This window comes from Carcharodon carcharias, chromosome 21 (genome assembly GCF_017639515.1).
Source record: "Carcharodon carcharias isolate sCarCar2 chromosome 21, sCarCar2.pri, whole genome shotgun sequence".
Taxonomy (NCBI): Eukaryota; Metazoa; Chordata; class Chondrichthyes; order Lamniformes; family Lamnidae; genus Carcharodon; species Carcharodon carcharias.
This window is the reverse complement of record NC_054487.1, coordinates 42,327,735-42,355,238: the sequence shown is the minus strand read 5'-3', so window position 1 is coordinate 42,355,238 and position 27,504 is coordinate 42,327,735. Positions and strand designations below refer to the sequence as shown.

At 41.6% G+C, this 27,504-nt stretch overlaps 2 protein-coding genes across 6 annotated transcripts in view; one reads left to right on the top strand and one right to left on the bottom strand.

The window, feature by feature from the left end:
* Nucleotides 1-1,531: 1,531 nt before the first annotated feature.
* The window catches only part of cdpf1 (cysteine rich DPF motif domain containing 1), a 69,401-nt gene continuing 43,428 nt past the window's right edge, over nt 1,532-27,504 (bottom strand). Inside the window, exons 1-4 of one of the 4 annotated variants that reach the window (XM_041215877.1) lie at nt 16,766-16,789; nt 5,562-5,676; nt 3,664-3,775; nt 1,532-1,960 (exon numbers count right to left, since the gene is read on the bottom strand). In XM_041215877.1, coding sequence (XP_041071811.1) covers nt 1,835-1,960; nt 3,664-3,775; nt 5,562-5,674 — 351 coding nt within the window. In that variant the 5' untranslated portion in view covers nt 5,675-5,676; nt 16,766-16,789 and the 3' untranslated portion in view covers nt 1,532-1,834. Of the gene's footprint in view, nt 1,961-3,663; nt 3,776-5,561; nt 5,677-16,030; nt 16,339-16,765; nt 16,790-27,504 lie in introns of those variants that run through there. The other 3 variants (XM_041215875.1, XM_041215873.1, XM_041215876.1) reach the window with 3 other exon arrangements.
* The window catches only part of nampt1 (nicotinamide phosphoribosyltransferase 1), a 40,535-nt gene continuing 29,340 nt past the window's right edge, over nt 16,310-27,504 (top strand). For both annotated transcript variants that reach the window (XM_041215870.1, XM_041215869.1), the window contains exon 1: nt 16,310-16,627. In XM_041215870.1, the coding sequence (XP_041071804.1) occupies nt 16,574-16,627 (54 nt within the window). In that variant the 5' untranslated portion in view covers nt 16,310-16,573. The remainder of the gene's footprint in view (nt 16,628-27,504) is intronic.

Sequence of the window (27,504 nt, the reverse complement as noted above, 5' to 3'; positions counted from 1 at the left end):
GCGGTCAGCCTCTCTGCTTGCACTTTGTTAAGCTGCGGGGTGACCAAATCCTGAAACATGCTTTCCATGAACCTCTCAGCCTCTTGAATGCACCGTAGTGCCTCCAGCTGCCACTCAAGCTCCAAAACCCAGGGCACGAGTTGCTCCAGTTGGAGGCACCTCCTACACACATGGTCACCCAGACCGCCAGGAGCATCTAGGGTTTCTCACATGGCGCAGGATGAGCAAATCGCTGGACTGAGCTCCCCAGACATATCTGAACTCTTGTTTTTATTTTATCCTTACTCCTACTTGAGTATAGACTAGATGCTAGATCCTCTAGATAGGCTAGATCCTCTAGGTGCTGCTGACTGCCTGTCCCAGGGTCCTCCTCTCTCATTCTCCTCTATAATCACACAGACAGAACCACCTATACTTACCCCTATAAACCTACTTCACAATAACCAGAAAAATATTATGAAAATTATTTTGCTTTCATCACAAGCTGGAGTTTACTCCCTTGCAGATGGAGGGGTTATAATACCAACAATCCACAACCTGCCTTTCCTCTTGATTGTGATTTAGCCAACTCAAACCCACCTTGCACTGTCTTTCAAATCATGTGTTTCAGTCCCTTCATCCTGCATTTATGCGGCTCTTAAGTGACCCACTCTGTGACTGTTATTTCTCCTTGTTCCAGTTGATCCATGTAGCATTTGAAAATATGGATGATCCCATCTACCTCCACTGCCTCTCTCATTAGAATAGCAAGGGAATAATGTGGACAGATGTATTAGATAGACAAAAGAGCTTTGCTGTGAGTAAAGTTTTGCTACAAATAGTGACCATTCTTCATAAATAATGTTACAATACTTAGCAACTAGAAGTATGCTTACAATTATTGTTAGTAAAGAATCACTACAGTACCGTAAGCTGTTAAAATATGAAGCTGCTGAAAAAAACATGTATGATGCTCTGATTTTTCCCTTCCCCTAGCATTACAGCCCTAGCCAACATGTTTTCAGATACAAAAGTATTATTATCAAAGGAATACAAAATTTTCAGTGCTGCAAGATTTATCAATTTTGCCAAAGGTCAAAATGTTGTAAGTGAGCGATGCACTCATCTAAAGTGGTTTTGGCAATGTCTATGCTCCAACATGCTTTTCTTCACAGCAGTAGTAATGGACTTCACCACCAGCTTACTATGCAGCGAGTCCCTGATAACAGCAGTTATGTCATTGGGTTGTGTACATCAGAAACGATGGGTGTTCTGTCAGAATAAACATCTAAATCAGTGAAGATCTTTCTCATACAGTTCTGGTCAGGAGTGGTACGAGGAAAGGACTATGAGCAGAAAGAGTGCTTCAATGTTGTGAAACATGTGTTGAGGATTAAAAAGGTGACTGAACAATGGGACCATCTTTTTCCTCTTGTAGGCCAATACTTCTGTCGGTTAGCACTGCAGTTTCTAATAGCCCACCAATTCAAATTGATCTATGATTTTCAAAGCTTCTTACATTCACAACAGAATAAATGTCTTCGCAACAATCTTACAACCAATTAAAAATGTTTATTTTTGTTCTTAAGACTGCGTCATTTTTTCAATGTGCTTTCCTACAAACCATTTAAAACAGGATGTCTGCAGACGAAGCCAATATTTTGCTTCTTAAATGGGGTAAATTTACTGAACTTCTTGTTTTACAGCAAGTGTTTCCAAATGAAATGGCAGAGAATGCAATTGTAAATAAACTTTTACTTCACTTCTGGGGGAAAAAAATCCTCTTTCGAGTGTCCAGGTCATTGTGAATGTTTGACCCCCACATTTTCTCCTTCAAGCTGACTTTGTGCTGTGTTCACCTGGGGGGGCTTTGTTGCTGCTTTTTCTTCTGCAGGTCCAACTGAATCTCTTCAGGGAATTTATCTATGTGCTCCTTCACACAGGGAATGCAGAATCGCTTTGTATAGAAAAGACTACAATCCTAAAAGGATTATTTTTTAAAAAGGGAAGGGAGAAAAGTATTAAGTTAAGAAAAAATATATCTTGCTAATGCATGGGTATGTTTGTGATCTCATGTCCCTCCCCCACGTACTCTCTATCACTACTGTCTCCATCTCCCTTCATGGCATTTAGTTTTTTCAATATTTTACTGAAAAACTCTTCTTGTTCCTTGCTGCAATACCATATGCCAACCATGTGCATTCTTCTGAGCGCTTCAAATTGCAACTCATACTTTACAATGCATCAGAAGTTAATGCATCATAGTTAAAGTTAAGATTTTGAGAACTAAAGGTAGAGGTAAGATGTCTCAAAATTGGCAACCTAAGGACCAAATCTGTGCCAGATTTCAAAACTTGCTGGTTTTTGGAAAAAAATATCAGTCTTAATTCGTGAATAGGGGACTCATGACAACCAACTGATAGGATTGCAAAGCATTTTAGGTTAAAGCCAGTTCTCTGCTTATATTAATTCACTTCTCATGCACTGGATTTAACAACTGTCTCATGCCTCCCCACTTCCCTACAACAATCAAACTGAAATGATGTTAAATACTGTTGTAACTGAATTTTTTTATGTTTGTGCAAGATTTAACAGTACTCTTTAATAGCTATCTTTGAACTGACTTCGGCCAGCTGCAAAAGCAACCCATGGAACTTAAAGGCTTTTGTGAATCAGGTGCAAAATTTGAATTTAAGCCTGTGGTGTTATATTTGGGTGGCCTTAATGGCATTAAAACTCAATACTGTTGCAAGAATAGGCATGTGTCCTGATTCTCCTGATAGCTAAATATTCTACCTCACTGTATTCTGCAAGAGTCTTTTGTTCGTCCTGGGTGAGTTTAACCATCTCTGCCATATCTCTGACCGCGAGGAGCATGGGAAACGAAAGGTGTGTGAAGCCGCACCGGTGCAACAACTCCCCAAACTTTTCAAGCTGGGTTGGGTGGGGTCATGGGTCGCTAAGCCACTCAAAATGTCAGACAGACGAAGTGGATAACTACTTGGCACTCCTCCATGCATGGCCCACTTAAGAAAATGTCCAGTTTCGGACACCGCCAGTTTTTGATTAGCCAAATTTGAGGTATTGTACCTGTATCTCAAAAGGTGCTGTAGTATCTTGATCACATGTCTGGTCTTGAGGAGAAATGGACAAAGGACTTGTGAATCCAAACAAGTCAAGGCAAGATGAGGGAGGGGAAGTCAATTGGAAACAGCAAGCAAATAAAGAATGTATGATCAGGTCAGTGAGCAGTAGGGAGCACATGTAAATACAGAATAGGATATGAAACAAGGAAGAAAAAGAGAGAGGTAAGCAATGATTCAATAGGAGAAGCCACTGGAAAATAGTGTAAGATGAAGCAGTGCAATAGTCTGAAAGAGAACATAGTCCAGTAAGGCCTGTGAGAGTAAGGCACAGCAAAGACAATTTAGGAATTCTAAAACAAAATGATGGGGTGGCAGCATGGCAAACTAAGGATGGGGAAGGCTCTTTGCCACACCAGGGCAAGGCAGTACAAAAAAAGGCTAAGTAGGAAATGGAAGGGGATGACTGCAATCTGACTTGCCCTGGCATTAGTACCAAGAGGGAGTAAGATACATTGCATACTGTTGTCTACTTTGTTTGTGAACCAAGTGGTTTTGCTCCTAAATTACTGATATATAAGCAATTATTTGACAAACGTACCTGCCCAACGCACACAGCACTGTTGCACAGACGACAGTGAGAACCAAGGATGAGAAACGTGTCCTTTTGAGGGGTGAATGGATCATTCATGGTGTAGCACTCCTCTAACAGTCTATGAAAAAAAACGCCTATTTAATTAAGTTTCTATAGAATGATTGCAAATTAATTTAATGAAAGTGGGAAGACTCAGGACCACAGGAAATGCACAAACTATCACTGAAAGTAGCCCTGAACTAAAACAGCTTTTGGTCAAATGTTACTTGAAGTTTTACATTTCTAACTTAAAATAAAGCATTGATTATAAAACTGAGGAAAGACAAGGAGCCCTCAATACTGAAGGGATATATCACTGTTACAATCAACTGCAAGATCTTGACAATTCTTCTGTCAAATCAGCATGGTCATGTAGCTCCCACACTTTATTTACAAAGATAGCATGATTCAGTAAAGGAATTCTTCTAAATATAATAGAAAGATGCATGGTCTGCCAGGTCTGTCTCATCTTTTCCATCAAGATTTCATTGCTTTTTTTGGGCAAATTTCTTGCTTTTCTGCCAATGTCACACACCAAGAGAGCAGACACATGACATACTCCTGGACTTCTGTCAATTATATTACATAACCAACGAACTATTGGGAGATTTCTAAAGACGGTCTGGACTTTTCCTTACAGTCTGAAGGAATAACTTTGGATCACGAGCAGTCGGTCTTTATCTCTACATTTATGATTCAATATCGGAACAAGAGTAGGCCATTTAGCCCTGCAAGTTTCTTTCATCATTCAATGAGTTCATAGTGGCTCTGTGATGTAACTCCAGTGTCTGCCTTTGCTCTTAATACCTTTGGATAACAAAAATCTATCAATCTCAGATTTAAAATTAACAGATTGGTCTAGCATCAACTGCCATTTCTGGAAGAGTGTTCCAAACTTCTACCACCCTTTGAGAGTATGAGTGTTTGCTCAATTCACTCCTGAAAAGTCTGGCTCTGATCCTTAAGCTATGTCTGCTCGTTCAAGACTATCCAAACATCATAAATAGCTTTATCCCATGTTCCCTATCAATTCCCTTTAATATCTTCAAAGCTTTGATTAAATCATTTCTAATTTCTAAATTCCAGGGAACACAGCCCTAGTTTGTGTAATCTCGCCTCATAATTTAACCCTTGGTGTCCAAGTATCATTCTGGTTTAAGAATGAACGTGTAGGCCTGAAGCCTTGGGTGCAACCCGTAATTTAGATCCGAAAATATGCACAATTTTGCCCTCATTTTGCCGATGTCAAGGTACATCCAAGTATCCTGCCCAATCTCATTAAGAGTAAGATTATACTCATTAGAATAAGTATAAATTAAGGTAAACAAATTGGTGAAGAACACCCTCAAGATGTTGCAATTAAACAATCAGAAAATTAATTTTGCTTCTTGCTGCACCTGAAAATGTTGAGAGACCCTACTGAACAGGCACAGTTCAGATCCACCAGTTTGAGAGTTTAGGATGTGGCCAGTTATGTGGGCGGTAATTGTGTTTTAATGGAGAGTTTGATGGATGAAGGTCAAGGAGAGTTGGGCTTATTGTAGATACGTGGGTAACTTACATATGCCCAAAATTCCATGATCTCTTAAGCCATATAACTGGGTTTGCACCCAAATTATGAGTATATCTGGGTGGAAATGTGGAGCGAATTTCAGACCATAGTTTTTAAATAGTCATTGTATACTTTAAATATAAACATCAGAGGTTAAGCATGCTTGCTCCTTTAAAGAATCAGCGCAGGCAAAATGACCCAAATGACCTCCTGCTGTGCTGTAAGTTTCTAAGAGTCTATGAAATAGGTACTAGGGAGTCTGTACTACATGCCAGTGTATGACATGTTATTATAAATGTCAAAAGTCACTAACACAACAGAGCATGTATTTGGTGGTTTCTGTCCATGGTAGCTGTACGGAGCTCTGAGTCCACACAAACGGCATTCAAACACTCCTTTCGGCTCTGGTTCTTGAACGGACTGCATCTCTGAAACAAACATATAAAAAAAATTTCAACTTTATTACACTTTACACATGACTGAAACAGGTTTTCCATTTACATAGACTTAAGAAAATGGAATTGTTAGCATTTGTAACGGACAAAGTTGGCAGCATGCACATTAGAAATCAGTTTCAGGTCAGCCACATGGTTCAATGATCATAAGCTATGCAGATGAGGAGGATCCACAGTCACTTGTGGATTTTCACTCAGTTAGCTGATCTTTATTGAGCATCAGTGGGGAAAATATTTGGCTTCAGCAACCCCAAGTATTGGGGAGAATTCATCAGTGAGATCAATTTTTAAATTGCCATCCTGAAACCCAGCTGAAAATACACTTCTGTGGAACATCAGGGGTGAGACACAAAGACAGGTGGCAAGTCAGAAGATTGGAAAGAATATTAAGAACAGCAAAGAACGATAAAAAAATTAATAAGGAGAGAAAAATAAGAAAATGAGAGAAAGCTAGCTAGTAATAAAAAGATGGGTAGTAGGAGTTTCTATCAATATTTAAATAAGAGATAACAAAGTTGGTCCTATAGAAAGTGCATCTGGGGAATTAATAATGGAAAGTAGGGAGATGGCGGTTGAATTGAACAGGTATTTTGCATCGCTCTTCACTATAGAGGATACATGTAAGATTGGTCCCTTCATCCAAGTCATTTATATAAAATGTAAAAAGCTATAAAATGTAATGTCCCAGAAATAGCTGTAAATCAGGAAACGGAAGGCAGGGAGGAACTCAGCAAAATTACAATTACCAAGGGAGTGGTATTGAGCAAATTGTTGGGGCTACGGGCTGACAAATCCCCAGTTCCGGATGGACTTCATCCTAAGATCTTGAAAGAAGTGGCTAGTGAGAAAGTTGATGCATCATTTTTAATTTTCCAAAATTCCCTAGATTCAGGGAAGGTTCTATCAGATTGGAAAATAGCAAATGTAACTACTTTATTCAAAAAAGGAGGGACAGGGAGCAGGAAACTACAGGCCAGTTAGCCCAACATCTGTCATAGGGAAAATGTTGGAAGCGATTATTAAAGATGTTATAGCAGAACACTTAGGAAAATTCAAGGTAATCAGGCAGAGTCAACATGGTCTTGTGAATGGGAAATCATGTTTAACCAATTTATTGGAGTTCTTTGAAGAAGTCACATGTGCTGTGGATAAGGGGGAACTTGGTGTACTGTACTTGGATTCCCAGAAAGCATTTGATAAAATGCCACGTCAAAGGTTATTGCAGAAAATAAAAGCTCTTGATGTAGGGGTAACATACTGGCATGGATAGAAAATGAGTCAGCTAACAGGAAACAGAGAGTTGGCATAAATGGGTCCTTTTCTGGTTGGCAAGATGCGACAAGTGGTGTGCCACAGGGATCAGTGCTGGGTCCTCAGCTTTTTACATTTTATGCTTGGATGAAGGGACTGAAGTTCTGGTTGCTAAGTTTGCTGATGACACAAAGATAGGTAGGAAAGTAAGTTGGGAAGAGGACAGGTGAAATATGTATATATTCTTTCTGTCTGCAAATTAATGCTGGAAACTTCATATATTAATAGACAGGGCCCTGTTCTTTGCAGATAGAAAGAACATGCACATACATTGCGTCTGTTTCAGCTAAACAAAATAAGTGACGGCCATTCGCTGATTCATTTCTCAACATAATGCCTTGAGCAACCAGGATCAAGCTGCCTGGTTTAAATTTCAAACAATGCTTGGCAGTTAACTGTCAGTCACCATCAATGCATTCTCCATGGCAATGCCACATGCCAACAATCAGCTTTCTCTTCACACACAGTATAAACTGTTGTCTTCCGCTTATTTTGGTATTCTTGCGAGTGCCCTGATGAGTGCAAGACGAAAAGCTTAGTCATGTCTCTTTTTTCAACATAGATAGGTTAAGTAAGTGGGCAAAGATCTGGCAAATCACAGCCACACTGTGGGCAAATGTGAAATTGTCCATTTTGGCAGGAAGAAGCTCATTATCTAAATGGTGAGAGATTACAGGGCTCTGAGATTCAGAGGGATCTGGGTATCCCAGTGCATGAATCACAAAAGATTAATGTGCTGGTACAGCAAGTAATTAGGAAAGCTAATAGAATGTTATCACTTATTGTGAGGGAATTGATTACAATAGTTGGGAGGTTATGCTTCAGTTGTACAAGGCACTGGTGAGACGACATTTGGAGTATTATGTACAGTACTGGTCTCCTTATTTAAGGAAAGATGTAAATGTGTTAGAAGCAATTTAGAGAAGGTTTACTAGACTAATACCAGGAATGGACCGGTTGTCTTATGAGGAAAGGTTGGACAGGTTAGGCTTGTATCCACTTGAGTTTAGAAGAGTAATAGGCAACTTCATTGAAACCTTTAAGATCCTGAGGGGGCTTGACAGGTTGGATGTAGAGAGGATATTTCTTCTTGTGGGGTCGCTGTTTAAAAATAAATGGTCGCTCATTTAAGACAGATGAGGAGAAATTTTTTCTCTCAAAGGGTTGTAAGTCTTTGGATCTCTCCTCCTCAAAAGGCGGTGGAAGCAGAGTCTTTCAATATTTCTAGGGCAAAGCTAGATAGATTCTTGATTAACAAGGGGGTGAAAGGTTATCGGGGACAGGCAGGATTGTGGGGCTGAGGTTACAATCAGATCAGCCATGATCTTACTGAATGACGGAAAAGGCTTGAGGGGCCGAGTGGCCTAATCCTGCTCCCAATTCGTATGTTCACATTTTATTTGATTTGCTGGACTCCCAAATGCTGACTATCCTGAAACCACTGACTTCCTGAACTCAAGTAAGGACTAGCAGCTTGGATTCCCCCATTTGTTAGTCTCCTCACTGTTACTGTTGCTGCCCCTTCATTCCATATTTCAGTTTCCTCAAATTATTGCTTTTTCTTAAATATAGTTTTCTATTTTATCATTGCTATTCTACAATGCTTTGAAAAATGAGATTGTAACCACTTTTGATTCTGCAACATGTAAATATTAAATAACTTGAAAAGGAGAGTAAAAGATATAGGATGGGTAACAATAATTGCCAGTGGGTTCAAACAGTAATTCTCATCGATAATAAAACTCTCAGTGGTCTAGCTTTGGACTCAACCACATACCAGCTCTGCAGACACCAACGCACATGCCATATATCATAGTGACAATAAGCAACGCTCCAAAACCCCTCTTGCTGCTGCCCAAGACAACAAGGAAATGAATGCACACACAGGACATTACATGTGCTTTCCTAAATCATAGCACAAACATCCATTGCACAACCAAGGGACAAGTCATTACCTTGTCAGTCCTTGCCACAAAACTTAGGCAGTGAAGAAATTAGTTGTGGCTCAATTGCAAGTGTCTGACTGGGAGCCAATTACATTGACACAGGGCCAAGAAAAAAAAACAAGGAGGAAAAGATGGGGTGGATGATGGTGTATTGGTATTGTCACTAGGCTAGTAATCCAGAATCCCAGTTTGGGGACACAGGTTCAAATCCCACCATGGCAGCTGGTGGAATTTAAATTCAATTAATAAATCTGGATTGAAAGTGAGTCTCAGTGATGGTGACCATCACAATTATCATTGATAAAAAAACCCATCTGGTTCCATTTAGGGAAGGAAATCTGTTATCCTTATCTGTTCTGGCCTACACGTGACTAGGTCCACAGCAATGTGGTTGACTATTAACTGCCCTCTGAAATGGCCTAGCTAACCACTCAGTTGCAGGGCAATTAGGGATGGGCAACAAATGCTATCCTTGCCACGATGCCCACATGAAAGAATAAACAAAATTATATGTAACACTGAGTCAGAACATTCCAAATGTTGGCAGAGTTTCACTTCTGTTTAACTAAGAAATCAAAACTGAAAGTGTTACTAACTACTTCAACACTCATGATGACAGTGCTAAATCATTGAAAGTTCACTCCCACAGTTTATGATGTTATTTGAAATTCTTGACTCACTTAAGAATCTATTGTTCCTCACATAGTCATAAGCAATATCCATTTTTCTGTGAATGTTCTCCATTAATAATATTACTTATTAATTAAGTTATTAAACCATATACAGAATATAGTTAGCTTTGAACTTTTCAGAATCAGAGTGCAGAAGAGGCACTTCGGCCCATCGAGTCTACACCGACACATGAGAAACACCTGACCTACCTACTTCCATTTACCAGCACTTGGCCCATAGCCTTGAATGTTATGACCTGCCAAGTGCTCATCCAGGTATTTTTAAAATGATGTGAGGCAACCGCCTCCACCACCCTCCCAGGTAGCGCATTCCAGGCCGTCACCACCTTCTGGGTAAAAAGATTCTTCCTCACATCCCCCCCAAATCTCCTGCCCCTCACCTTGAACTTATGTCCCCTCGTGACTGACCCTTCAACTAAGGGAAACAGCTGCTCCCTATCCAACCTGTCCATGCCCCTCATAATCTTGTACACCTCGATCAGGTCGCCCCCCCCAGTCTTCTCTGCTCCAACAAAAACAACCCAAGTCTATCCAACCTCTTTACATAACTTAAATGTTTCATCCCAGGCAACATCCTGGTGAATCTTCTCTGCACCCCCTCCAGTGCAATCACATCCTTCCTATAATGTGGCGAACGTAACTGCACACAGTACTCCAGCTGTGGCCTCACCAAGGTTCTATACAACTCCAACATGATCTCCCTACTTTTGTAATCTATGCCTCGATTGATAAAGGCAAGTGTCCCATATGCCTTTTTCACCACCCCACTAACATGCCCCTCCACCTTCAGAGACCTATGGACACACACGCCAAGGTTCCTTTGTTCCCCAGAACTTCCTAGTGCCATGCCATTCATTGAATACTTCCTTGTCAAATTACTCCTTCCAAAGTGTATCATCTCACACTTTTCAGGGTTAAATTCCATCTGCCACTTATCTGCCCATTTGACCATCTCGTCTATATCTTCCTGTAGCCTAAGACACTCAACCTCTCTGTTAACCATACGGCCAATCTTTGTGTCATCCGCAAATTTAATAATCATACCCCCCTCATAGTCAAATATTTTGTTTATATAAATGACAAAGAATAGGGGACCCAGCAAAGATCTCTGTGATACGCCACTGGACACTGGCTTCCAGTCACTGAAGAATCCTTCTCTCATCACCCTCTGTCTCCTACAACTAAGCCAATTTTGAATCCACCTTATCAAGTTACCCTGTATCCCATGTGCATTTGCCTTCTTTATAAGTCTCCCATGTGGGACCTTGTCAAAGACTTTGCTGAAATCCATATAAACTACATCAACTACACTACCCTCATCTACACAACTGGTCTCCTCCTCAAAAAATTCAATCAAATTTGTTGGGCAAAACCATGCTGACTATCCCTGATCAAACCTTGCCTCTCCAAGTGGAGACAGATTCTCTCCTTCAGAATTTTCTCCAATAGTTTCCCTACCACTGACATGAGACTCACTGGCCTGTAGTTCCCTGGCTTCTCTCTACAACCCTTCTTAAATAGCGGAACCACAGTAGCTGTTCTCCAGTCCTCTGGCACCTACCCTGTGGCCAAAGAGGAATTAAAAATTTGGGTTAGGACTCCTGCAATCTCCTCCCTTGTCTCCCTCAGCAGTATGGGACACAAATCATCCGGACCTGGAGATTTGTCCATTTTTAAGCCTGCCAACACATCCAATACTTTGTAACTCCCTATATCAATTTGCTCAAGAACCTCGCAGTCTCCCTCCCCGAGTTCCATACCTCCATCCTCATTCCCTTGGGTGAAAATGGATGTGAAGTATTCTTTCAACACTCTACCAATGTCCTCTGGCTTCACCCATCGATTGCCCCCTTAGTCCCTAATGGGCCCAACTCTTTCCCTGGTTATCATCTTCCCATTGATATAGAATATCTTGGGATTTTCCCCACTTTTACCAGCCAGAGCTTTCTCTTATCCTCTCTTTGCTGTCCTAATTGCTTTCTTAAGCTCCAACCTGCACTTTCTGTACTCCACTAATGCCTCCGCTGATTTGCTCCGCTTGTACCTGCTAACTGCCTCTCTTTTCCTTCTCATCATATCTTGAATATCGCTGGTCATCCATGGTTCACTGGGCTTGTTAGTCCTTCCTATCACCCTGGAGAGAACATGTTGAGCCTGTACGCTCCCCATTTCCTTTTTGAACTCTGCTCTTCTGTAGATTTCCCCACAAGTAGCTGTTCCCAGTCTACCTTGGCCAGATCCTGCCTTATTTTACCAAAATCCGCTCTCCTATTTTTAGTGAAATATCTTTAATTCCAACAGCTATCCCTGTGCAACAATGCTGTCAAATCATATAAAAGGGACTGTGTAAAAGAAAGAAGATTGGTTCTTTATACACAACAAGCTACTTTCAATATTTTATACAGTTTGTCAACAATAATGTGCAGTGTAACAATTGAAATTAAACATATTTTACTGAAAGTTTAAGACCATATGTTTTAAAAATGAAAATTGTGTATAGTTTATTAAATATTTTATTGTTGCTCTACTAATTATGCACCAAGGCATACAGACCAGGGATCAGAAATAAATCCCTGGTCTGAATTAACTGATCTCAGCTGCAACAACTAGTCATTATCTAGCTGGTAGTGTGTGTATATGTGGATGTTGCATTAGTTTTAGCTGTAACATCTTCCACAATTGAACACTCTGCAGCCACTCACTGTCAGCAGTCACACATGAACTGTTGGCGATTGAGCATGGCATTGCTAAGCTATCATGGGACTGTACTTTGGCTGGCCAGAGTGGGTGATGCCACAATTGCCAACCTTAGTCGAAGTGGCAGCAGAGTTACTACAACTGGCTTCAGTCGCAAAAAAAGGGAGCAGAGAACTGGCCAGGTACCATGTTCCTAAGCGCAAGTGCATTTAGAAATGCACATGTACAGTAACTGGGTCACAAAAGGACTGGACGTTATTATGTTGATCCCTTTGATTTACTAACTCAGTGCCTAGATTCACACATGAAGAACCAGTGGGTGAAATCCTGGATGACTGCTCTGTGTCTGTGGATCTGTGCCCCAGCAGGAATCACTACCTTCAGAAAATAAAGGAATAAAAATTGTACATGTATAGATGTAGGAACATTACTTTAAAGGATAGTAACTAAAAAATGTTATTGTTAATTGCTGATCCCCTTTCAGGATACTTGGCAAATGAGCTTTAAAAAAATCATCCGTAGCTTTCTGCTATACTGACAAAGACAGTACAGTTACTTTTTGTGGTGATTGCTTTCCTGTATATGCGCCTGTGGAGCTGATCAACTTTATATTTCAGATTTCCTTTTGTTTTCATTTATAGATGAGTTTGTGTTTCTTTTTTGTTATTTTAAACTTTACCTTTTCTCTTTGGCTCTTGAATTTGGAAGTATGTATCAAAATGGTTTTCTCGCCTTCAAGATATGGGTTAATGGACCATGAATATGACCTCTTCACACAAGAACCCAGAGACAGTGCCTGAATGGGTTCCACAGGTGATGAGCATCACAAGGAAGTGTCTGCTGGACACGGGTAATGAGATTAGGATATAGATTATGTGTCCCTTGGGCTTTGTTCAAATTAGGCTTTACGTTTAAATTCTTCTTTTAGCTATGCCACCTTATAAGATTAAGTTTGTTTTCCTGATAATGACACTAGAGCAAACCAGGATCACCCTTAAATTAAAGCAAAATACTGTGGATGCTGAAAATCTAAAATAAAAACAAAAAAAGTGTTGGAAAAACTCAGTTGTATAAAAAGAAACAAAGTTAACGTTTCAAGTCCATTATGACTTCTTATTTTATTTCAGAGTTATCTTTATTTGATTCAGTCAAAATGAAAGGTCTTAAACAATTTGAGACAATGAAGAGTGAAGAGGCAATAGTTGATATTCAAAATGATATTATGATTCAATCATTTATTAATGCAACATAGTTATTATTGTTTGTTTTAAAAATATTTTTTATTATTGTTTGTTTTAGGGATCTAGGAACAGGAGTAAGCCATTTAGCCACTAAAGTCTGTTTTACCATTCAATGGGATTATGGCTGATCTGTGACCTAACTTCAAATACTCATCTTTACCCCATATCCCTTAACAGCGTGGGCTAAGAAAAATCTATCAATCCATCCATCTGCCTTCCCAAGTGAACTTAAAAGATCCCATACCACTATCTCCAAAAGGGGAGTTGTCGGCCCGCCCCCGTGCCCTGGCCGTGTTAGCCTGTTCCTGCCCCATGGAACTCATTTCTTGCTATCTTGACTTCATTCTCTCTCCCCTTGTCCAGTCCCTTCCCACCTACATCCGTGATTCCACAGACATCCTACATCATATCAACAATTTCCAGTTCCCTAGCCCTAACTGCCTCCTCTTCACCATGGACGTCCAATTCCTCTACACCTCCATCCCCCACCGGGATGGTCTAATGGCTCTCCACTTCTTCCTCGAAAAGAGGCCCGAACAATCCCCATCCACCACTACTCTCCTCCGTCTGGCTGAACTTGTTCTCACACTAAACAATTTCTCCTTAAACTCCTCTTACCTCCTCCAAATAAAAGGTGTGGCTATGGGTACTCGCATGGGCCCCAGTTATGTCTGTCTCTTTATAGGGTATGTGGAACATTGCTTGTTCCAGTCCTACTCTGGCCCCCTCCTACAACTCTTCCTCTGGCACATTGATGATTGCTTCGGTGCTGCTTCATGCTCTCGTCTGGACCTGGAAAAATTTATTAATTTTGCTTCCAATTTCCACCCGTCCATCATTTTCACATGGTCCATCTCTGACACTTCCCTTTCCTTCCTTGACCTCTCTGTCTCAATTTCTGGTGATAGACTATCCACCAATATTCATTACAAGCCAACCGACTCCCACAGCTACCTCGAATATAGCTCCTCACACCCCGCTTCTGTCAGGACTCCATCCCATTCTCTCAGTTCCTTTGCCACCGTTGCATCTGTTCTGATGATGCCACTTTCAAAAACAGTTGCTCTGACATGTCTTCCTTCTTCCTTAACTGAAGTTTTCCACCCACGGTGGTTGACAGGGCCCTCAACCACGTCCAGCCCATCTCCCGCGCATCTGCCCTCACACCTTCCTCTCCCTCCCAAAACCATGATAGGGTCCCCCTTGTCCTCACTTATCACCGCACCAGCCTCCGCATCCAAAGGATCATCCTCTGCTATTTCTGCCAACTCCAGCATGATGCCACCACCAAACACATCTTCCCTTCACCACCCCCGGCAGCATTCCGCAGGGATCGTTCCCTCTGGGACACCCTGGTCCACTCCTCCATTAACCCCTACACCTCAACCCCCTCCCACGGCACCTTCCCATGCAACCGCAGAAGGTGCAACACCTGCCCCTTTACTTCCCTTCTCCTCGCCGTCCAAGGGCCCAAACACTCCTTTCAAGTGAAGCAGCATTTCACTTGCACTTCTCTCAATTTAGTCTACTGCATTCATTGCTCCCAATGTGGTTTCCCCTACATTGGACAGACCAAACGCAGACTCGGTGACCGCTTTGCAGAACACCTTCAGTCTGTCTGCAAGCATGACCTAGACCTCCCTGTCGCTTGCCATATCATCACTCCACCCTGCTCTCATGCCCACATGTCCGTCCTTGGCCTGCTGCATTGTTCCAGTGAAGCTCAATGCAAACTGGAGGAACAGCATCTCATCTTCCGACTAGGCACTTTACAGCCTTCAACAATTTTAGGTCATGAACTCTCTCCAACATCCCCACCCCCTTTCCGATCCCCCTGTTTTTTTCCCCAATAATTTATATAGATTTTTCTTTTCCCACCTATTTCCATTATTTTTAAATGTATTTCCATCCATTGTTTTATCTCTACCTTTTAGCCTTTTTTGATTCCCCCCCCCCCCCCCCCCCCCCCCCCCAGGGCTATCTGTACCTTTCTTGTCTTGCTTTCTACCCTTAACCAGTACATTCCTTAGATAATATCAATAGCTTCAACACCTCTTTGTCGTTTTGTCTATGATATCTTTTGGTTATCTCCACCTATCACTGGCCCTCTATCCAGCTCTGTCCCACCTCCTCCCCCCCCCCCCCCCCTTAAACCAGCTGATGTTTCACCTCATTTCTATTTTTACTTAATTCTGTTGAAGAGTCATACGGACTCGAAACGTTAACTGTGTTCCTCTCCTCAGATGCTGTCAGACCTGCTGAGTTTTTCCGGGTATTTTTATTTTTGTTTTGGATTTCAAGCATCCGCAGATTTTTGCTTTTACCGTGGCTTTAATCCTCGGTCAACATCACAAAAATAGATTATCTGCTTATTATCACAGTGAGAGTTTGCTTTACGCATTTTAACCGCTAGCTTTCCTACACGACACTTCAAAAGTACCTCAATAGCTGAAAAGCGCTTTCAGACGTCCTCAATGTCGCTACATTAATATAAGTCCTCCCCACATCCCTCCACCGTCCACTCACAGGCCTACCTGATCATGTGATCGGGCCTTCTCTTACTTCATCCTGGGGAATGGGAAGGGTCGGTGAGGCCAGCGGAAGTAAGCGAGGTCGGGGCCGGTGAAGCCAGCGGAAGGGGGCGGGGCCGGAGCCGGTGAGGCTCAGGGAAGGGGGCGGGACCAGAGCCAGAGCCGGTGAGGCCAGAGCCGGTGAGGCTTAGGGAAGGGGGTGGGACCGGAGCCAGAGCCGGTGAGGCTTAGGAAAAGGGGCGGGGAAGGATCTCCCTCTCCACCCAGCCTCGCGAGAGTGACATGCGCCGCTGCGCTTCCTGGCGGCTGGGGAAAAGGGGCACGCGCGCTGCTGCTGGGCCATTCGGCTGTGGTGGGAGGGTGCGAGTTGGAACAGTTCGTACGTATTATTGCGCCGCTCCACTCCTCGTAACCGTTTATCACCTGCTCCGGAGATACTTTTGCGGCTTGAGATGGACAGTCGCAACGGTGATTTCAACATCCTGTTGGCCACCGACTCCTACAAGGTAATCCCCCCCCCCCACTTTCACCACACCTCTTACCCCGAATACTACATCACAGCAGGGCTGCTGCTGTCGCTAAACTCTCACCGTAGGCCGCGGTAGCTTTAGCTGGAAAAGGTTAAACAGCCATCATGCGCTCACCTCTCTATTTATATACCCGCTCTGCTGTTCCCAAGAGGGAGCCCAGGCCTCTGCCGGCCTGTCTGCTCTGTAGCTCAGATGGCGGCCGAGGGGGACTGGATGTGAAACTGTTCTCTCTTCCCCCCCAACCCCCACTTCCCGCCGCCACCTACAGTCCAAATGGGCAAGCGTGCTGGTCCAGATTTGCTGCTCAGCCTAGGCTTTCATTGATGGAGGGGACAGAGTGTGAGGAGCTGCTGCTGCCTGGGTGGATCCGCTCCCTGTAGTCCAAACTCTGTAATTTGCTATTTGACTCCTCCGATCAGTTAAACTGACCGCCTGCTCACCCGTTACGTTCTCGACCCAAAACAAAAATAAAAATACCTAGAAAAACTCTACCCTGCCGCTTAGTGTTTGCTATAATGTCCTACGTAACAGTGGAGGCTTCTTATTTCTTTTCAAATATGTTATAAAACGGCTTTCCACCTGTAAATACAAAGAGTCTTTCCTCCCTACCCTCCAGCCATCTATTTCATAATCCCTGACAATTGCAAATCTGAGGTTAAATAACAATTCAGTTGGGAGAAAATAATGTAATCCCTTACTACAGACAGAGCATTTTTTCGATTCGTTTCAACATCGATCCTGAAAGTGGGAAATTTATTTAAAAAGATGTATACCCTGCCTGCCATTCTTTCCGCTGTCTGTTATAGATGTCAAGGTTGCATAATTTTAAAAAGGAATGCGATTTTATATGCGTTATGAATTGTTTGAATCGATCAACACTTAATGCTCCGAACTTCTAATGAGAGAAAACAAAAGTCATTCCCGTGAGTTGCGCTGAATGATAATTTGGGAACTTTCCACTCAGCATTTTGTACCTGTCATTGCTCATGTAGGGCTTGGCCCTTTAGCTACCTTAGACCGTATTTGTGATTTAGGCGAAATTGAATTGTGTGCAATGTAACAACTCCTCTAGCTTTTCTACCGTTATTTTTTTTTTCTGGCTGGGTTTTCTTGTGTTATCTGCGTACTAAAATTGGTTAGGTTTAATTCTTCCTGTACCAATTTTTTCCATTAAAATTCCGGCCGTTTCAACCGAAAGGAGGCAGCGTTTCACCGTGAAACTGCTCTATAGTTAATCGTTATAGAGATGCGATTGACACATTCATCTCCAGGAAGGAATGCGTTCAGACAAAAAAACGCGCGTTAAGTTTATCGAGGGGTGTATAGTCTTATTATGTTGATGATTATGATGAGATTCACTGCTTTGCTGTTGAAAGTACCTTTTACAAGTTCCGAAAGCTAAAAAAAGAGATTGCTCACCAGCTGTTAAATGCTTGAAATGCATTCTTTGCTAGCCAGCCTTTTGATGTCCATCTGTAATCACATCCTGGCAATATTGACTTAACTCTCAGCCAATTAGACTTGTTTCTAATTTTTGCCCACTTTTTTTAAAAACAATATGAAAAGTATCATATCAAACACCTGATATGGGTAGAATCTCATCACCATGTTCTCCAAATTAAGCTACTTTGAAATGTGTACAAGTAGTCCCTCGTATACAGTGGGAGGATGCACAAATATTTACAGAAAGCTTAAGTGCCTGTTGCTGGAGTCAAAGAATTAGGATTCTCATGGCGTCCCACTGGAGTTTGGTGAGTAGAGAACATTAGAAAATGTGTCCAAAACTACCCTACTCATCAGGGGAGCGGGACGATTTCCAGATTTACTCTGAAGAGGCTTTACTCTTGAATAGCCTTCTAAAATACATCAGTTATGTCTGTGAATGCTGTGACATCTGGCTGAGGTATTAGATCTAAGTTTCCCAGAAATTGTTAACTCTGAGACACAAACAAAACACTGCGAACTCTAAAAGTTTAAATCTAAAAGAGAAAATGTTGGAAATACTAATCAGGCCTGGTAGCCTCTGAAGAGAGAAGAGGTCACATTTCATATTGATTTTTTTTTCAGAACTGTCAGACAAAAGGTCATCGACTTGAAATGTTACTTCTGTTTCTCTCTCCACAGATGCCACCAAACCTGATGAGTATTTCCAACATTTTCTGTTTTTATTACTCTGCTTGTCTGAAACTTTTGTCAGGCGTGTCATCTGGAGGTGATTAGATGCCAAAGAGGCAGATTCATGTCAGTCTGTTCCTGCCCCACGGAATTCATTTCTTCCTATCTTGACTCGATTCTCTCCCCCCTTGTCCAGCCTCTTCCCACCTACATCCACGATTCCTCTGACGCCCTACATCATATCAACAATTTCCAGTTCCCTGGCCCCAACCGCCGCCTCTTCACAATGGATGTCCAATCCCTCTACACCTCCATCCCCCACCGGAATGGTCTGAGGGCTCTCCGCTTCTTCCTCGAACAGAGGCCCGAACAATCCCCATCCACCACTATTCTCCTTCATCTGGCCAAACTTGTGTTCTCACTGAACAATTTCTCCTTAAACTCGTCTCACTTCCTCCAGATAAAAGGTGTGGCTATGGGTACCTGAATGGGCCCCAGTTATGCCTGTCTCTTTGAGGTATGTGGAACATTGCTTGTTCCAGTCCTACTCCAGCCCCCTCCCACAACTCTTTCTCCGGTACATTGATGACTACTTCGGTGCCACTTCATGCACTCATCTGGACCTGTAAAAATTTATTAACTTTGCTTCCAATTTGCACCCCTCCATCATTTTCACATAGTCCATCACTGACACTTCCCTTCCCTTCCTTGACCTCTCTGTCTCAATTTCTGGTGATAGACTGTCCACCAATATTTATTACAAGCCCACCAACTCCCACAGCTACCTCACCTACAGCTCCAAACACCCTGCTTCCTGTAAGGACTCCATCCCATTCTCTCAGTTGTTTGCCCCCGTCACATCTGTTCCGAAGATACCACTTTCCAAAATAGTTCTTCTGACATGTCTTCCTTCTTCCTTAACCAAGGTTTTCCACCCACGGTGGTTGACAGGACCCTCAACCGTGTCCAGCCCATCTCCCGGGCATCTGCCTTCACACCTTCCTCTCCTTCCCAGAACCATGATAGGGTCCCCCTTGTCCTCACTTATCACCCCACCAGCCTCCGCATTCAAACAATCATCCTCTGCCATTTCCGCCAACTCGAGTATGATGCCACCGCCAAACACATCTTCCCTTCAGCCCCCCCCCTGTCGGCATTCTGTAGGGACCATTCCCTCCGGGACACCCTGGTCCACTCCTCCATCATCCCCTACACCTCAACCCTCTCCCATGGCACCTTCCCATGCAACCGCAGAAGGTGCAACACCTGCCCCTTACTTCCCCACTCCTCACCGTCCAAGGGCCCAAACACTCCTTTCAAGTCAAGCTGCATTTCACTTGCACTTCCCTCAATTTTATCTACTGCATTTGATGCTCCCAATGTGGTTTCCTCTACATGGAGGATCGCAGACTGGGTGACCGCTTTACAGAACACCTTCAGTCTGTCCGCAAGCATGAACCAGACCTCCCTGTCGCTTGCCATTTCATCACTCCACCCTGCTCTCATGCCCACATGTCCGTCCTTGGCCTGCTGCATTATTCCAGTGAAGCTGGATGAACAGCACCTCATTTTCCGACTAGGCACTTTACAGCCTTCCAGATTGAATATTGAGTTCAACAACTTCAGAGCATGAACTCTCTCCTCCATCCTCACCCCCTTTTTGATCCCTTTTTTCTAATAATTATTATATATTTTTCTTTTCCCACCTATTTCTATTATTTTTAAATTTGGTTCCATCCATTGTTTTATCTCCACCTTTTAGCCTATTTAGATCCTCCCCCCCCCACCCCCCCCGCCCTCTCACCTCTCACCCCGACTAGGGCCATTTGTCACTTGCTCATCCTGCTTTCTACCCTTAATGTCACCATTAGCACATCCTTTAGCTAATATCACCACCGTCGACACCCCTTTGACCTTTTTGTCAATGACATCTTTGACAATCTCTCCTTTGCCTCCACCTATCACTAGTTCTCTATCCAGTTCCAACTGTTCCACCCCCTCAACCAGCTTATATTTCACCACATTTCTATTTCTCTTTAGTTCTAATGAAAAGTCATACGGACTTGAAACGTTAACTCTGTCTTCCTCTCCACAGATGCTGTCAGACCTGCTGAGTTTTTTCAGCTATTTTTGTTTTTATTTCAGATTTCCAGCATCTGCAATATTTTGCTTCTATCTTACTGGTTCTACCTTTCTCCATTTCATCTCCAACCCTTAGGAAGTTGATCTAACAGGTAGATGTGGGCTCAAACCCTTCCCGCCGCAGCCTACAGTCCAAATGGGCAAGCGTGCTGGTCCAGATTTGCTGCTCAGCCTGGGCTTTCATTGATGGAGGGGACAGAGTGGGAGGAGCTGCTGCTGCCTGGGTGGATCCGCTTCCTGAAGCTCAGCTCTGTAATTTGCCATTTGGCTCCTCCGATCAGTTAAACTGACCGCCTGCTCACCCGTTAATTTCTCTACCCAAAACAGAAATAAAAATACCTGGAAAAACTCTACCCTGCCGCTTAGTGTTTGCTATAATGTCCTACGTAAGAGTGGAGGCTTCTTATTTCTTTTCAAATATGTTATAAAACGGCTTTCCACCTGTAAATACAGAGAAGAGTCTTTCTCTTTCCCTCCCCACCCTCCAGCCAACTATTTCATAATCCCTGACAATTGCAAACCTGAGGGAGAAAAGATGTAACCCCTTACTACAGACGGAGCATTTTTTCGATTCGTTTCAACATCGACCCTGAAACTGGGAAATGAAACTGAAAGCTCAGAGTTACTTGTGGGGATTTTTTGATGATGTGACTCAAGTTGCACACTCACTAATTTAACATTTATTTAAAAAGATGTATACCCTGCCTGCCATTCTTTCCGCTGTCTGTTATAGATGTCAAGGTTGCATAATTTTAAAAAGGAATGCGATTTTATATGCGTTATGAATTGTTTGAATTGATCAACACTTAATGCTCCGAACTTCTAATGAGAGAAAACAAAAGTCATTCCCGTGAGTTGCGCTGAATGATAATTTGGTAACTTTCCACTCAGCATTTTGTACCTGTCATTGCTCATGTAGGGCTTGGCCCTTCAGCTACCTTAGACCGTATTTGTGATTTAGGCGAAATTGAATTGTGTGCAATGTAACAACTCCTCTAGCTTTTCTACCGTTATTTTTTTTTCTGGCTGGGTTTTCTTGTGTTATCTGCGTACTAAAATTGGTTAGGTTTAATTCTTCCTGTACCAATTTTTTCCATTAAAATTCCGGCCGTTTCAACCGAAAGGAGGCAGCGTTTCACCGTGAAACTGCTCTATAGTTAATCGTTATAGAGATGCGATTGACACATTCATCTCCAGGAAGGAATGCGTTCAGACAAAAAAACGCGCGTTAAGTTTATCGAGGGGTGTATAGTCTTATTATGTTGATGATTATGATGAGATTCACTGCTTTGCTGTTGAAAGTACCTTTTACAAGTTCCGAAAGCTAAAACAAGAGATTGCTCACCAGCTGTTAAATGCTTGAAATGCATTCTTTGCTAGCCAGCCTTTTGATGTCCATCTGTAATCACATCCTGGCAATATTGACTTAACTCTCAGCCAGTAAGACTTGTTTCTAATTTTTGCCCACTTTTTTAAAAACAATATGAAAAGTGTCATATCAAACACCTCATCACCATGTTCTCCAAATTAAGCTACTTTGAAATGTGTACAAGTAGTCCCTCGTATACAGTGGGAGGATGCACAAATATTTACAGAAAGCTTAAGTGCCTGTTGCTGGAGTCAAAGAATTAGGATTCTCATGACGTCCCACTGGAGTTTGATGAGTAGAGAACATTAGAAAATGTGTCCAAAACTACCCTACTCATCAGGGGAGCGGGACATTTTCCAGATTTACTCTGAAGAGGCTTTACTCGTGAATAGCCTTCTACAGATCAGTGGTATCTGTGAATGCTCTAACATCTGGCTGAGGTATTAGATCTAAGTTTCCCAGAAATTGTTAATTATGAGACACAAGCAAAACACTGCAGACTCTAAAAGTTTAAATTTAAAAGAGGAAATGTTGGAAATACAAATCAGACCTGGCAGCCTCTGAAGAGAGAAGAGGTCACATTTCATGTTGATTATTTTTTTCAGAACTGTCAGACAAAAGATCATCGACTTGAAATGTTACCTCTGCTTCTCTCTCCACAGATGCCACCAAACCTGATGAGTATTTCCAACATTTTCTGTTTTTATTACTCTGCTTGTTTGAAACTTTTGTCAGGTGTGTCATCTGGAGGTGATTAGATTCCAAAGAGACACTGGTTCTACCTGTCTCTGTTTCATCTCCAACCCTTAGGAAGTTGATCTAACAGGTGGATGTGGGTTCAAACTCTTCCTGGCATACAATAGGTACCAGGACACCCCACGAGTGGTGTGGTAAGCACATCTGTCAAGAAGATATAATTCTCATAATGTTATTGTAATTTATTGTAAAATAGAGTAATATTGGGATATGTCTGTGTGTGTGTGTAAGACTTAATTGACTTCAAGGCAGCTAACCTGGGTGCTTTGATCTAAAAGAAAAGTTAGGTTTGAAATGTTAATTGGAAGTTTAGAAACATAGGTGTCAAGGGAATATTTGCATTTTGAGATAAACCAGACTAGATTCTTTTCAAAACTTCACCTCGCCAGGTGAAGTTTACAAAGTGTTTATTTTTCCCAAAGGTTACTAGTAAAACTCAGTGCTATGGAGAGGGTTTTATCTCACTGATAATAAAGTCCAAAGACATATTGAAACAATGGGTATTTGCATTAAAGAGGAAAATATGTATAAAGGAGAGAAGACTGTAAGGGAAGGCATTTTTAGATCTTACAAGTGTGAAAGAGCCTTCAGCATTTGTGTATGAAGCTGCTGTCTTCAAAGGACTGAAGTTCAGAAAACTCACTTGGAATTCAACTTGTTCAGAATACCATGTTTCTTATAAAATCTGTGTCTTACTGTTGCCCTAATGAAAGTGTACTGGACGTTGGATTGGTTAGGGGATTTAGAAGTTATCATAGTAGTAATTTGTAGATCTATGTATGTATTTAAAAACCATTTCTCTTAATAAATGTTAATCTAGTTTTGTAAAATCTATAAGACTTGGTGGTCTTATTACTACTGAATTCAAGGCATGCATCTCAAAATTTATACAAGCTTGTTTTGCAATTGTTTCAAGTTTCCCTTTGGGGTTTGAACAACTGAGCCTTTACCATTGGCTGTGTCATAACAACATGAGAACTATGGGAGACCATTGTCATTGTCCTTCTGTCCATGGACTCTCGGCATACTCCATGTGGTGATCCCAGAGTTGGGGTGGAACTTGAGCAGATGATATTGTCTGAACTCGGCTTATGCAAGCACATAGACTTATAACTGGTCTCGCAGTAATGCTTTCCACCAGTTTTCCTAAGTTAAGTTTCCCTACCAGCCTCAGAACAGAGCATTTGGTGTCACAGGCCAACACTGAGAATCTTTTGATAGCCAGCTTGGTGTTCTGGGTATCTGATGCTAAAGTCTCTTCTCGGTCTTACTCTCTCTTCACACTTGTGCACCTCACAGTGCATAACTCACACCCCTGATGATGCACGTGGGCTAGAGAAAGCCCAGTCATTGTAACCTTGAGCATGGATTCAAGAAGGAAAACTGTTTTGACAAATTTCATGTTGCAATTTTAATATTCATTGGGACTTTTCTGCTATTGATAGATGTTGCCTGCTTCTCTTCTTTGGATGCTCAAAGATTGTCCAGGCTGAAGTTGGTATTTGCCAGGATTCCCAGTTCATTCCCATATGAATCAACAATTGGAGAAGTTTTCATTTTACCTTCTAATCAATAACTTTCAGGAACTCCCCTTGCTGTACAAAACTATAATACAACAATTTATATAGTGCTTTTGATGTACTAAAATATCCCAGGTGCTTTACAGGAGTGTTATGTTATGGCACAGCTGATGATAAATGCTGAACTGCTCAAATCTCAAAGGGAAATTTGAAATTGTTACAACTTTTGCAATTTGAATAAATTTCGGATGCGTGCCTGGAATTCAGTAATAATAAGATCACAGAGTCTTATAGGTTTCTTACAAAACTAAATTAAACCATTTTTAAAACAAGAAATGATTAAGTACATACATAGATCTACAAATTACTACAATGATAACTTCTAAATCCCCTAGTTAATCTAACTCCCAGTTACACTTCAACATTAAGGCAATAGTAAGACACATGGATTTTAAAAGACCCAGGCAAAGAAACACGATATCCTGAGCAATCCAATTCAATGTGAGTTTTCTTAACCTCAGTTCTTTGTTGACAGCAGCTTGAGGCTTAGTTGCTGGAGGCTTTTCACACTTGTAAGATCTTAGTATGCCTCCCCTTACACACAACCTTCACTCCTCTATACATTTTTTCTCCCTTTGAATGCAAATTCCCATTGTTTCACTATGTCGTTGGACTTTACCTCTCTAATAATAAAAATCTCTCATAGTACTAAGTTTTACCAATCTTTTGGGAAAAACAAATGCACTGTTTTTTAACTTCTGGCTAGGTGAAACATTTCACATTCTTTTGAATTCAAGCTAGTCCGGTTTATTTAAAATTGCAAATGTTCCCTTGACAGTCTACCTACTTAACATTTCAAACCTAGCTTTTCTTCTAACACATCAAAGCCTTCAGAACAGCTACCTTTAATTCAATTAAGCCACACATACATACACCCACAGACAAAGACCCATAGACACCCCACTGTTACTCTACAATAAATTTCAATAACATTATTAAAATCGTTATATCTTCCTGACATCCCCCCCATTAAAAAATGAACTGTCATAATTTAAAAAGATGGTTTCATTTTCTTAACCCATCTTACATAATCTCACAGTTACATTACCAGATGCATGCATTAACATATCAAGGATTTGTGTATATATTATCAACAGAAATCATTCCAGTCCAGTATACAGGTTTTTAAATGTCCAATTTTCCCTTAAGCTTCAAACTCTTGACAACGCATCTGCAGTCAGATTTTCTCGGCCCGTCACATGCCTAATCTGCAGATTAAATGGTTGCAGTAATAAACTCCACCTGAACAGACTTGCATTTCTGTCTCGAAATTTTTCCAGGAACTTTAAAGGATTATGGCCTAATTGTTTCTGATGAATTGGTTGCAATATAAATTTCAAAATGCTGCAATGCTAACACCAACCCCAAAGTCTTCTTTTCAGCTGTTGAACATCTTCTCTGTTGTACATTCATCTTCCATGAAAAATACCCTGTTGGTTTTTCAATTCCGATGTCGTCATCTTGTAACATTACGGCCCCAATGCCTATATTGCTTGCGTCAGCGGCCAACTTAAATTGATTGGCGTACTTGGGTTCGGCCAAAATGTGTCCATTGAAACTTCATTGTTTCATTAAAACTCCATTGAAACTTCTTGTTCTTTTTTCAATAGTTCAGTCAGTGGAGCAGTCAGACTACTAAAATTTGGTACAAATTTCTGATAAAACCCATTCAAGCCCAGAAATCTCAAAATATCTCGTTTAGTTGTAGGCACGGGGAAATCCACGAAAGTCTTGACTTTCACAACTCTCGGAGCCACCCTACCATGTCCAAGGCTTAGATATGTGACTTGTGCTTTTGCAAATTCGCTTTTAGCCAAGTTCATCTCAAAATTAGCTTCCTGTAATTGAGTAAATAATTCTTCCAGATGTTGTAAATGCTCCCATGTCTGACTAAAAACTATCAAGTCATCAATATACACAGCACAATTGCTCAGATCTGCAATTACTTTGTCTTAGAAATGTTGCAGGTGCATTTTTCATAACAAATGGCATGACTTTAAACTGATATAGACTATCTGGCGTCACAAAAGCCGATATCTCCTTTGCTCGCTCCGATAATGGTACTTGCCAATATCCTCTTAGCAAGTCAATCTTTGTGATAAATTTTGAATATCCCACTTTCTCAATACAATCTCGGTATCGGATATGAATCCACTCTTGTCACCGCATTCACCTTTCAATAGTCCACACACAACCTTTGTGTTCCATCCAGCTTCGGTACCAGCACAGTAGGCGAGCTCCAATAACTGCAACTAAACTCAATGATATTATTTTGAAGCAAAAATTCAATTTCTTTCTGTACGTATGATATCTTTGCCGGATTTAATCTATAAGGATATTGCCTTGTCAACAATGAAACTTTGACACTTATCGTATATAGCTGAATCCGTCCTCCCCAACTTATTCCCACAAATATCTTTGTGTGACCGCAGTAGCTTCTCTAAATCACTTTGACACTCATCTGGTAGGTAACTCAATATTACACTTAAATTTTCAAGCATCCCCTCATTATCCAATTTGATTAGAGGAAAATCAATTTCAGAACCCTACCTCTTTCTCGTTATCCACCACCACTAATACCTCCTTTTGTTCTTCTTCCCTGTCAGTGTACTTTTTAAGCATATTTACATGACACACTCTCTTCTTCTATCTGGAATATTTACTAAATAACTTACTTCATTCGATTTCTTTTCAGTCCTGTAAGGCCCACTAAACCTTGCCATTTAATGAATCACCCAGTACTGGTAACAGAGCTAGCACTTTCTCCCTAGCAACAAAACTATGAGCTATAGCCTTCCTGTCTGCCTTCACTTCGACCATAAGACATTGGAGCAGAAATTAGGCCATTCGGCCCATTGAGTCTGCTCCGCCATTCAGTCATGCTGATAAGT